Below are 13,048 nucleotides of genomic sequence, written 5' to 3' on the forward strand. Positions count from 1 at the left end.
GCACTCTCCATATTGTGTTTCTCCCTGGTATCTATAACAACCTATATATATTAGAAAGTCCCGCCCCCCCAAAAAAACTTCTAAGAGCTATCTAGGCTATGGATATAAATCAGCATTATTTCAGTTTTCTACTGCTGTTTTAACAGATTTCTATGAGTCTATTGGCTGAAAACCAAACACATTTATTCTCTTTTGGTTCTGAATGTCAGACTCTATTATGGGCCCCACTGGATGAAAATCAAGGTGTTGGAGGGCTGTGTTACTTTTTGGAAGCTCTAAGGGAGAATTAAATCCCTTTTCATTTTCAGCTTCTAGAGGCCATCTGCATTCCTTGGGGCCTGGTTCCTTCCTCCCTCTTCTAAGCCAGTAACATAGCCTCTCTGACCGTACTTCTGTTGTTCCATCTCTTTCTCTGACTTTATGTTCTCTCCTGCTTCCTCCTTTCACTTTTAAGGACCTTTGTGGTTACATTGGACCTACCTGGATAATCTAGGATACTAGTATTTATTGGAAGAATTGAAATGAAATGGCCAGGTGATTAGCAACGTAAATTCCTTTTTTTCATATATGCCAACATATTTACAAATTCTAGGGATTAGGGCATGGGCATCTTTGAGGGACCATTTATTCTGTCTAGCATAAATATCTTTACTAGGCCAGGATGACTGATAATTTTTAAAAAATCATTTTATGGGGAGTCGTACAACTCTGATCATAATCTATACATCCATCCATTATGTCAAGCACATTTATACATTTGTTGCCCTCATCATTCTCAAAACATTTTATTTTTACTTGAACCCCTGGTATCAGCTCCTCATTTTTCCCCTCCCCCCACGAACCCTTGATAATTTATAAATTATTATTATTTTGTCATGTCTTACATTCTCCAAAGTCTCCCTTCACCCACTTTTCTGTTGTCCATCGCCCTGGAAGGGGTTTATATGTAGCTCCTTGTGATCGGTTCACCCTTTCTATTCCACTTTGCCCTTCCTCTCCTTGCATCACTACTCTTATTATTGGTCTTGAGGGGTTCATCTGTCCTGGATTCCCTGTGTTTCCAGCTCTGATCTGTACCAGTGTACATCCTCTGATCTAGCCGGATTTGTAAGGTAAAATTGGGATCATGATAGTGGGGGTGGGGGGGTGGGAAGAGCATTAAAGAACTAGAGGAAAGTTGTATGTTTCGTCATTGCTATACTGCACCCCGACTGGCTCGTCTCCAGTTGTCTACAGATGGGATTTGGGTCCTCACTCCTCACTGTCCCTCATTCTCAATGATATGAATTTTTGTTCTTTGATTCCTGGTACCCGATCTCTTTGACACCTCGTGATCACACAGGCTGGTGTGCTTCCCCCATGTGGTCTTTACTGATAATTCTTATAGGCATGTTATACCATTTCTTGAATATACTATGTGATCTCCCTTAATTTTGTAGATACTTGCATGTTCTTTTAGGAGCCCCAAGCTGAAGCCTAACCACAGGTTGGATGGGATTGGGTGCGTGCATAATGTTGGAAGAGCTTCCCTAGCTAAATTCACTACTTGCTCTGCCCCATTGCTACCCCCAACCAATGTGCAGCCCAGCTGGCATGTGAAACTGGACCACAGCACATCAGTGACTTCAGTATTGTGAACTAATGGTGCAGTGGATATGTCCCTGCAAGGTGGGGGTGGGGGGTGTCTGCCCCTCTGCCTTAAATCAGTAGCCCTGTCATCTGCCCTTCTGAGAAGCTGTGCATATTTCCTCCACGTACTTCAACCTCAGCTATAGCTATGGAAACATGTTCCCCACAGCCCACCCATGTTTCCGCTGGCCCCCTTCTGTTCTTCTTTAATCCCCCTAGTAAGAGCTTGTGTCACTTCTCACCTGAGTAACCACTAAAGCTTTCTGACTGATCTCGACACCATTGGCTGATTCCAAACCAACTTTGAGGCTTACTGTCTACCCTTTTCCCACCCAACTCTGGCCACTTGGGACCATTTATTATTCCTTCAGTCCAAACTGCATTGAATGCAATAGCCAAAATTAGGCTTCAGGAATTGATGGAATATCTTTTCTCCTCTCCACCATTGAGAATACTTCCAACCCTTTTAGGTCTGGTCAGTTCTGCCTTCAGCATGGATTCTCAAATGGCCCAGTCCCCAAGCTTATGAGCCCCGGTGTTTACTGTCTATGTGCTACTCATTTGTCTCATGATAAAGACTGCTTAATATTGTTACTTCTTGCCACTTCCCTCCTAGCCCTTTGCTCCTCCCTTCTGGGGTACAAGGCTCTTATTTATGGCTGAGGGCCCCTTCCCCAAATTATGCCTAGACAGTGTCTAGCCAAACCAACTGGCCAAGTGCCTACTCTACATCAGTATGTGTGCTTCCCTGTGACTCAAAGGAATGCTGGGAGAACCGAGAAGACGGCAGGCAGGTGTTCACGGAAGCAGGGTGGATTGGTTAAGACTCAGGGCCAGGCAGGGAGAAGTAGCAAGTATATTGACATAGTCCAGGCCAGACTGGCAACAATGATGCACTCACACCCTGGTCCTGTCGAGTTTGTTTATTGGAAAGTTTTAAGCAGGATCTTAGACTCAAAACTAAGAAGGAGTAAATACAGAGGTGTTATGAATAATTGTTACAATTTTTACTGAGTAGGAAGTCTGGGCTAAGGGGTGGCTTCCTCTGTGTTGTTAGCATGTGGGGAAGGTCAAATTCCTGTTCCTGAATTAACAGGTAGTAGGAGTGAGAGTGCCAATATCTCAGAAGGCCGACTACCTGGGAGATGGGCCAGTGCTGGGGCTATCAACCACAGAGAGTGCTGTGTGGGAGTGAGAATGGGGAAAGGGCAAGGCTGTGGGGAGAGTCAGAGGCAGCCTAGCAGAAAGGGAGGGGAGGAGCCTGGAGTGTGGTGGAGTCAGCCTGGTTGGGTTAAGGAAGCCCCCACTTCATAAACCCGAATAGGAGGCCTCTGTGATCTCTGACCAGGATGAATCCCGGTGGGAAGAAGGCTGCCGCTGGTGCCTCCTTTGCTTAGGGCAGCCCAGGTGCATAAACAGCATCCACATACGTTCTCGGAACTTGATACCCACAAAGGCATACAGCAGTGGGTTGAGGCAGCAGTGCAGATAGCCCAGGCCTGAGGTGATTGACTTGGCCACGTCAACACGACTTTCTTGTTCACAGTTGCGGGCTAAGGCTCCTAGATCCAGCAGGGTGTCCACCAGGACCACCAGGTGGTAGGGAGTCCAGCAGAGGGCAAAGGCTACCACTACTACCACCACTAGCCGCATGGCTCGCAGCCGCCGTTGACCCCTGGAGACCAGCAGCACAGCCAGGATACGGGCATAGCAGTAGGCCATGACCAGCAGGGGCAGCAGAAAACCAGCGACCAGCTGCAGCATTCGAAGAGCTGTGCGGCCCATTGGAGGGAAGTTGTGCTCGCAGTGGGTAGCATTGAGGCGCTCGTTATAGTGGGCTGATAGGAAAATCAGATCCGGGAGGGCCAAGAGCAGACAGAGCCCCCAGACTATGACACAGGTGAGGGTCACACGGACTGGCGGGCCCCGGCGGTAGAGTTGGGTGGCATGCACAATGCTCAGGTAGCGGTCAAAGCTGATGCAGGCCAACAGGAGGGCCCCTGCATAGAAGTTGATGTTGAAGAGGGCACCTGCCACTTTGCAGAGGCCAGAGCCAAAGACCCACTGGACAGCGGCATCCACTGCCCAGAGCGGGAGAGTCAGCACCAGCAGTACATCAGCCACAGCCAAGTGCAGCAGGAAGGTGTCGGTACTGCTTAGGGACGCCCGTTGGCTCAGCAGTACGGCTGCCACTGCACCATTGCCCAGCAGCCCCAGCAGAAAGAGGAGGCCATCAAGTACGGGCAGGAAGGCCCGGTTAAAGCTCTGGCTGAAATCCTGTGGGCAGGGTGGCGAGGCACAGCAGATATCTGTCTCATTTTCTCCAAAGTCATAGGAAGAGCTATAGTTTTCTGGGAGGAAGGTCCAATCCGAGACATCTAGGACTTGGTATTTGTTCATCTGTGGAGGGAGGAAGGGACTGTGTAAGGGTCTGTGCCGTGACTCCTCCACTCTTTAAAGAATGGTTTTGGAGGGGAGCTCCTCTGTAGGGAGGACTAAGAACTGTCCACCCCTTTCTTCCATCCAACCCCCATCGGCTCCCACTGGGCTCTGCGATGCTTCTCAAAGTTGCAATGCGTCTCTCACTTTTCTAGGCCGTGTATTGATGCAGGGACTCCCCTGTGTGCAGATTTCTTCCCGCACTTTTTCTCCCCGCTCTTCCTTTATTGTTTGCTGGCCTCGCTGTGCTGGCCACTGCCCATTTCAGTCACCCAGGTGCCTCCTCTTCAGCTCTTGTCTAGGGACCCTAACTTCCGGCTTCCCATGGGGGCCTCTCTACAAATCACTGCAGTTCCCAAGCACAGGATTCCTGCTAGTCCTCCACTCAGAGGCCTGCCCAACAGGGGCCCCTCCTCTCCCAGCCCTAGTAGAAATAGCCTTTATCACAGAGCGGCAGGCCTCCCCAGTGACAGTTTAATGTAGCATTTAAAAAGTCAGAACCGAAGGGGGCCTTAGAGGTCATTGAGGTCAAGCCTCTACCCTCTGTGTCCTGGCAGCTGGGGCACCAAAGCCAGCGAGAGGAGAAAACATCCCCGTAGTCATACGGCAAGTCAGTGGCCAACCTGGTTTCCCAATTCCCCATGCTGTGCTTCTTCCACCTCAAGTTCTGCAACTCCTGCCTACTCACCCAACCTTAGGAAGGCCTGAGTTGGGGTCAGCCTTAATGCTTCTCTGGCGGCTTGAGCTCATTTTCTTAGACCTGACCCGGCCAGGCTACGCGGGCGGCAGCACTTACCTCAGGGACCATGGCTGGGCTGGCGCTCTGGCAGTCTGGTTGCTTGTGGTCTGGAACCTGTGCTGCACAGAGGAAGTGATGGTTTCACGCGGTTCACAGCAGCAGCCTCTGCCCGCCGCCAGGCATACTGAGACTCAAGGCCACCAACGTCCTCCTGCCTGTCACTGCCCTGGCTGAGGGAAGCTGCTGTAGAGAAAGTGGCAACAAGTCTGGGGCCAGCAAGTCTTTGCCCCATGGAAGAGCAGGGGGGTTGGGTTTCGGAAAGTTCTCTGGGGGTAAGGACAAACCACACAGCTGGAAGGGAAGACTTACTCTGCCAGGGGCCACCCTGGCTTCTGCACGAGTTTGGCCGGTACTCAAGAAATTAGAATTTGCACTTTTCTTCATGGCAGTGGGCTTGGGATTTGGGGGGCCTGGACTGGACTTGAGCTTGATATGATTGTAAAGACTGGATTTTAAATAGGTTACATCTGGAAATGATGGGAACTTACTTAAAACAATGAAAACATTCTAAAAGAATCTATCACTTCAAGTCTCATTCGTTCTCATCAGCCCTCCCCATTAATCCACCAAACCCAAACCAAGCTCTGTGCCATGGAGTCAATGCACTGTTTATGGGAGTAAAGAGTGGAGCTTCTGGCAGTTTAGAACTGCCAACCATGCGCATAGCCACACCACCACCAAGGCTTCTCCACTAACTGACAAGAGCAAGGAAAGGACTGGCTGTGTTCAGTGCCATTTTAGGGATCTTTCGGACACTGCCTCATTCTACTCTCACAATTCCTCTGTAGTGTTGGTGAAACAGACGCAGAAAGGGGGAAACGGGCTTTCACCACCCCCAGCAAGGATGGGTGGGCACTAAGCCTCAACCCACGACAGCCTGAGTCTCCCCTTGCCATGCATTATACTGACTTCAAGTCTTTCCTAATGGATGAACTGTGGTATAGTCTTATGGCTGAAAGCAAATCAACTAAAGCGACAGAATGTAATATGGTTTTGTCTTGAAAGCTGAAGACTTCATGGTGGATGGGAGGGAAGAAGTCACAGAGTACCGTGCATAGTTTGCCACTGCTTATGTAAATTCTAAACACCGCATACACAAAAAACAGTGCCACATTGTTTGGGATACATGCATTCACCGACTAGTTTCAAAACAAGGACTGGAGGCATAGTCAAGAGAGTAGTTGCTCTCAAGAAGCAAGAAGGGGGATGAGTTTGGAAGGAAGTATGTAGGGGCTCACAAGTTTTAGGAGAAGCTATGAAACAGCATCTTTACATTATAATAGTAGCAGTGCCAACTAAGTGGTGTAACAATTCCTCTCTCAAATAGTTTCTCCCTTTGCTATCTTCTTTCCTGCCCTCAGTTGAGACATGTGTGCATGCTAACCATGGCCTTGGGGTTCAGTCTGCTGTCAGGTGCTTCACCGAAGCTTCCCAGGCTTGTATCTGGAAATGAGTTTTAACTAATTGGCAAGATGTGTGCTTGTGAGGTCTCCAGGCCTTTCTCTTTTTGTAGGCTGTGAACAGAAGAGGTGGCCATCCTTGCTCTGAAACTAGTTATTACCTGCTGGATCCAGACTGGAGGGACCTGAGGGCCTAGGAGAGGTCAGGAGCTGTGCACGCGGAGAAGATGGGTGGGTTCCTGGAGCCATGTCAGTTAGGATAGTAGGACATAGCAAGTGCCTATTGCCTGTGAGCGTGAAGAAGAGGGAGGGAACTATGGTTTACCGATACTGAACTGGGAATAGATTTAATTTCATCAGGCTTCTAAAAATGAGAAAAAGCAGAGCAACAAAAGTTAATGTGGATTATGTGCCAATAAAACTGTTTTGAAAAAAATAAAAGGACACTAAAATATTAAAACAATACAAAATGACCCTTTATGAAATAATAGTAAGAATAGATGGTAGTATTGAAAATATCTCGTATTGACAGAAGTTGGCAGTCTAATCTGGGTCCTCCAAATGTTGAACTATAAGGAGTCTTAGTGGTGCAAGCAGTTTGCCATTGGCTGATAATCTATAGGTCAGGGGTTCTAACCTACTTAGTGATTCTGAGGAAGAAAGGTCTGGTGATCTCTTTTCCTAAAGATTATAGCCAAGAAAATCCTATCGAATAGCTTTACTCTGTATCACACAAGATCGCCATGAGTTGGGAGCCAACTTGACAGCTACAATAACATGTGGAATATGAGGTTTTTTTTTACTTTGTGGGAAAATTCCATTATCTTTTAATTCTGCTCTTCCATGAACTTTCTGACATATCCATTCATAAAGTCTAGGAATCCCCAATACTCTTCCTGTGCCCCAAGCCCTTGTTATGTCACTATAATAAACACGAGAAGTTCACAGCAAGGGCTTTGGAAAGGTGCAAAGAGTTTTCCTTTCAGAGCGGCAGGCCACCCTGGGCTGTGGGTCTGGGTTGTCTTCACTTGATGTTGTTCTGAAGCGCAGTGGAAAGAACACTCAATGGCTCTGGGCTCCAACCCTGATGCCATCCTATTTAAGCTGTGTGACCTCGGGCAGATTCTGCCACCTTTTGTGAACAGGTTTTCTCAGCAGAGTTTTTACAAGATGAAGATAATCAAGGCTAGAAGTACAGGATCTGGCACTTAGTTGAGATTGTTAGGTAAGCAGGGTATTCCCTGTAACCCTAAAGCCACTGGTAGCCTCTCACTGCAGTCACACTTAAGGCAGCGTATAATGACTTGAGTTGGGGTCATGATGAGAGGAGGTGTGGGCTTGGCCTGAACCCTTGTCTTCCAGGAAGACTACCCTTTGGATTGGCTGGGAAGGTTTGACCAGTCCTGGCCTATTCCATCCACTGACTGCCTAGCTGTGTGATTTTGCACGAATCATTGCATAAGGATAATAAGTATTTGAAAGGGTTGCTCAGTGACTGTAGGCACAAGAATTTAAGGAAGGGCCCCGGTGAGCAGCAAAATGGCAGGTGTGCAGTAGGATTCACAGATAAGAGATCTGGAAGATTCTGAGGCTGAGCCATACTCTCTAATTCGGTCCTCACCAGTCCAAAGCAGCCCCTAGACCTGGTCACGAGGCTACAATCTGGGTTCTGCCAGCTGCTCCTTCCTGTTGTGCCCTCCGGAGCAGCCAGCAGGAGAAGCTTGAAGAGGAAGTTAGAGTGAAGTTGCTCTGGGCCCCACCTGTGGTCAAGGTGTGAAATGTGCACCTGGCTCGGCCCTGCCACACCTCCCCCTGTTTTTCTTTCTTTCTTTCACACCTCTGGGCTGTGGTTTGGGGAGACAAGAAGGAGACTTGAAGGTCTGAGCCCTGGGCCCAGTCCTTTACAGGAAGGAGGGCCCCTATCAGGTTGGCTAGGGAAAGGGGCTGTTTCCTCCACCTTCTCTACAGTGTCGTCTGCATCACAGCATCTCTTAAAGCTCCTTAGTACTCTGGAGCTCTGCTTCTAAAAGTCCCTGGATCCAGGGCTCTGGCCCTATTTCCTTAGAGCAGCAGGTGCACCCCAGTCAGAAGTTCCTGTGAGGGATAAGAAGTTGGTAGGCGTGGACTGAGACTTTACATGAAATTCTGGAGAGTTCTATTCCTGCGAAGGGGAGAGGGTCTGCACCAGATGGGGCTTCATACTTCTGGTCCTAAAATTCACAAGGAAAGACGTGCTTACATTGCAGGGAGTCTCAGGGACTGGGGACTGCCCCTCTCTGTCTCTCTTCCTGTAACTCTGGGGCCCTACTGGGAGATAAGGCCTTCTAAGGGCTGGGCTAAGGGCTAAGTTCTAAGTAGTCCAGTGGACTGGGAGGCATTCTAGCTCATGACAGTGAATTCACACAGCTGTGGGAGCCCTCACTCTCTGGGGCCAAGGACAGCCTCAAAGAGGAACTGAAGTTTGAACCTGGGTCTTCAAAAATGTTGCCCCCAGGTTGCCAGATGCCAAAGGGGAGACAAGGCAGTGGGGGCAGTGGGAAAAGGAGCCAAGGCAAGGACATGAGGAAGGAACTTGTAAGGGCAGGAGGGTAGATGGAGCCAGAGAGTACCTCAGAAACTAAACCCACCACCAAACACCAGTGCCAACCCAAGACTGGGACCTTCCCGCTATCCTGTTCTAAGCAGTGCCTAGGAACTGTTAAGTAAAAATAGCTTCCATTTAACAAGCCCTTACTTTCATCCGCATACCTCTTCTAAATCTTGGCTACTTGGTGATTCAGAAATGTCTGTACCCATTCTGTGGAATGGAAATAGACATTGAGAGAGATGAAGTGAACTCTACAAAGCTAGCCAGCCAGCCAGTAGGATTTAGAACAAGATTCCTATCCAGGTTACATCTTAACATGCTACGTTAATTGCTTGGGTCGGAGAGCCATGCCAACTCCTGAACATACATCTGCTGCCCAAGAATTTTTTCCTTCAAGACCATATCTTTTCCCCACATGGCCCCCACCCCCACAAGTGTCTGGTGGCTAGTGAGAGCAGATGGTAATCTGGTTGAACCTGTGCGTAGAGAGAGCTTTGATAATCTTTATTTCATCCTACTCTTCTTGCCCTGCTCCTTGCCCTACCAGACCCACAGCCACTGAGTTGATTCTGAATCACAGTGACCCTACAGGACAGAGTGGAACTGTTCCTCAGGGTTCCCAAGGCTGTAGGCGTTTTGTTTTTTATTTTAGACAGAAGCAAACAGCCTCGTCTTTCTCCTGTGGAGTGACTGGTAGGTGGAGCTGCTGATATTGCAGTTAGCCTCCCAGTGCTTAATTCACTTTGCTACCAGAGCTCCTTTCCTGCCTACCAGGGAGAAAGACTGTTGGAATTTCTGGGATGAGGAGCCCAGAAAACCAAATAAATACCTGTTGAGTGTATGACCCCATTTGAAATACTTCCAGCTGAGTCTGTGGTGCTCCTAGATCTCACCAGCCTATTCCAGGTCAACTCCTGAAGGATTGACTGGGAAAATTAACCACCTCCTGAGGGACCATGCCTCTGGTCCCATGCTGCCCTTTACTTGACCCTACCTTAGCTCAAGCCTGTGCATGCTCTCTTGAGGGGCGGATGACAGCATCCCACTTGTCAGTCATTGGATTACAGAGATGACCTCTGGATGGATTTGATGGATTCTTGAGGCCTATCTCCCTGTGCTGCTTGGCTGGACCACTCCTTGGAGTAAAGTCATTAGTAGGCCCAATGTTTGCTGCTTGCATTCCCTTGGACTTCCCTGCAGGGTGAGACTGAACAGGGAAATAGACCAGCCAATAGTTTTTGATCCCTTAACTATGTGCCCTGGACAGTTTTAAGTGTTTTATTTGGATTAATTAGTTTATTACAATGGTGCGATAACTATGATGTCATTGGTATTATCACCAGCACTACTTTGTAGATGACAGAAGCACATAGAAAGTTTAAGGAACTTGCCCAATGCTGGTAAGTGGCAAAGAGCTCATGTTCGTCTCTAGTACCCTACAGTGCCTGTTAAGTTTAGAGCGTTGGAGATTGAGCACAGTGCACAAAGATTACTTTGGTCGCATCTGTAATGTTTTACAAGAAGGCTGCATTCATATAACACCTGTGCTAATTAAACAGTCATTACAAATCGAAATAAAACTCAGCTAAAAACACTAGGTCAATGTTGCAACTTAAATATTATTATATATTAGTATATCCATTGTAGTTGCTAATTATATTGGAAGAGAATGTTCTTGCTTGTAGGAAATACACTTTGGATATTTAGAAGCAAAGGACCGCTGTGGCTGCAGTTTTCAAATGATTTAGAAAACAGATGTGGGTGCAGCTACTGCCCATGATGCTGGGAGTTGAAGTTTCAGAAGGAGAGCTTGTGAACTGAAGAATCCCCCCCCCCCACACACACACCAAAAAAAAAAAAAAAAAAAGCTTCCTGCTCATTCTCTCACATTCCCCGTCACCTCCTCTACTAGTTTTTCAGAAGCACCAAATTGTGTCTTCTGAAATGTCGAGACTTCTAATGTTGAAGGAAGACAAGGTCAGGTCAAGGGTTGGAATCCATATCGAAATGGCAAACCAAGAAGCTAATAAAACAAAAACAATGGGAAGCGCGACGAGCACTCTGCAAAGGAAAGTGAAAAGAAACACAAGGGAAACAATTAGAGCAACAGCGTCAGCTGGAATCCAACTCTGATGGACGTGACAGAAAAGAAATTCAAGGAGACGTTGTTCATGGCACACGCCACCTGATCATTGACTGTAGTGTTGATGACTCGATGGTCTTAAAGGACATTAAGCAACTTCATAAACAGATTCCATGGTGTTATGCAGAAAATCGACAAGGCTTGCATCCTGTGCAGTTTAACGTGACAAGCCATGGGAGCCAGCTGGAAAAAACATGGATGCAAATGACAAAGGATGGGTCAACTGGACAGATATCCACGTCCAGCCAGAGCATTATAGTGAACTTATAAGGAAAGGAGACCTGATTTATCTTCCATCAGATTCACCCAAATGTACTGAAGGAATTAGATGAATCAAAGGCTTATGCGATTGGAGGATTAGTAGATGACAATCATCACAAAGCACTGACATATAAACAGGCATCATGTTATGGAATTGAACATGCACAGCTCCCTCTTGGAAATTTTGTGAGGATGTATAGTCTAAAAGTTTTGGTAGTTAATCATGTGTTTGAGATTATTCTGTAATACCTGGAAACAATATTGACAAGAGGTACTTTTACTCTTTTCCCGCCATATAAAGGAGCTGTTCCCACAGACAAAGCCTGGGGAAGTTCTTCATGTGGCCAGAACTCCACCAGTGTTGAGGGTGGACCGGACAGTGACTCCAGTGAGGAGGAAAGCAGCCGGCATTACTAGAGCCAGCCCAGGAAGAAGAGAAGCAGGAGCAAGAAAACAGCACAGACTCTACAACCAACTCTGTACCACACTAACGTTGTCTGCTTTTCTTTGAATTTAGGGGGGAAGAAAGGAGGAATGAGGTCCTTCGCTATATTCAGAATTTGAAGACAATTATTTATCTTCTATTTTCTGTTCTGAAGTTTTTTTTTGTTTTTAATTAAAACTAAATAATAAGAGGAGGGGGGAAAGCGCAGAGAAAGGAAGATAAAGAGAATAGGTCAAACGCTGACAACTGGCACTCTGGGAAAGAGTATGAAGAAGTTATTTGTATTCTTCCTGTATCTTTTCCACAAGTTCAAAATTATATAAAATTATCTAAAAGAATTACTATTATGCAGAATGTGGTTGCCATCAGTTACTATTTCCAGGACCAGCTTAGAGGCCTTGTAAGAACAAACTAGGGCCTAGGCTACCTGGGGTCGGGGTGGGGGAGGATTTAAGAACTAGAGGAAAGTTATGTGTTTCTTTTTTTTTTTTTAAGTTATGTGTTTCATCGTTGCTACCCTGCACTCACCCTGACTGGCTCATCTCCTCCCCACAACCCTTCAGTAAGGGGGTGTTCAGTTGCCTACCGATGAAGGCTGTAAATCTTTACGGGAGGGAACAGAAAGCCACATCTTTCTTCCACGGAGAGGCTGGTGGTTTCAAATTGCTGACCTTGCACAACCAGGGCTTCTTACACACCACTCGCTAAATGTAAAGTCCTGTGTTAGGCACTCTTACACAGACATATTCTCATAACAACTCTTTGAGACAGGTTCTATTTGAATGCCGATTTTAAAGATGAGGAACGGGACTCAAAGAGCAGAAGTAATGTGTCCAAGGTCAATAGCTGGTCAGCTAGGATTTTAAATCAGGAAGTCTAGCTTCAAAGTTTGCATTCTTAACCACCTTGCACTCCTGTCTCTGGGAATGTGAGACCAGTAAAGGTTGTTGTTCAGATTTAGAAGGAACACAAGGTGACTCATGTTGATCTCATGCTGATCCTGGTCTTATGATTCATTGTGAAAATCAGTGCAAAGGTTACTGAGGGGAGATTGTGCAGGAGATGGGATAAAATCAAAGCCAGGCCCTTCCTTGCACAAGGGAGTTCCTCACATATTCCACAGTGGGGTGCCAGGACAGAAGAAGGGTGCAGGTTTAGGAATCTGGAACTAGAGGTGGTTACCAAGGAAACCAATGATGTGGTAAAGCTGAGGGCCGAGCCTCTCTGTTTCTACAAAAAAAAAAAAAAAAGTAAATTACCTATTTAAAAAAAAATCAACATCTTTGAGGGGAGGGCATAGGACAAACTCTGCACGGAACTCAGGTGGACTTTTAGCCCATTTTCT

General features: G+C 47.0%; 1 protein-coding gene and 1 pseudogene across 1 annotated transcript; one reads left to right on the plus strand and one right to left on the minus strand.

The window, feature by feature from the left end:
* Positions 1–2,937: 2,937 nt before the first annotated feature.
* Positions 2,938–4,044, minus strand: CXCR3 (C-X-C motif chemokine receptor 3). The gene has a single exon (XM_075539513.1). The coding sequence runs from the start codon at positions 4,027–4,029 to the stop codon at positions 2,938–2,940; it is 1,092 nt and encodes a 363-aa protein (XP_075395628.1). The 5' UTR covers positions 4,030–4,044.
* A 5,973-nt stretch (positions 4,045–10,017) lies between these two features.
* Positions 10,018–12,081, plus strand: LOC142433444 (tRNA methyltransferase 10 homolog A pseudogene; annotated as a pseudogene).
* Positions 12,082–13,048: the final 967 nt, after the last annotated feature.

This window comes from Tenrec ecaudatus, chromosome X (genome assembly GCF_050624435.1).
Source record: "Tenrec ecaudatus isolate mTenEca1 chromosome X, mTenEca1.hap1, whole genome shotgun sequence".
NCBI classification, from domain to species: Eukaryota; Metazoa; Chordata; class Mammalia; order Afrosoricida; family Tenrecidae; genus Tenrec; species Tenrec ecaudatus.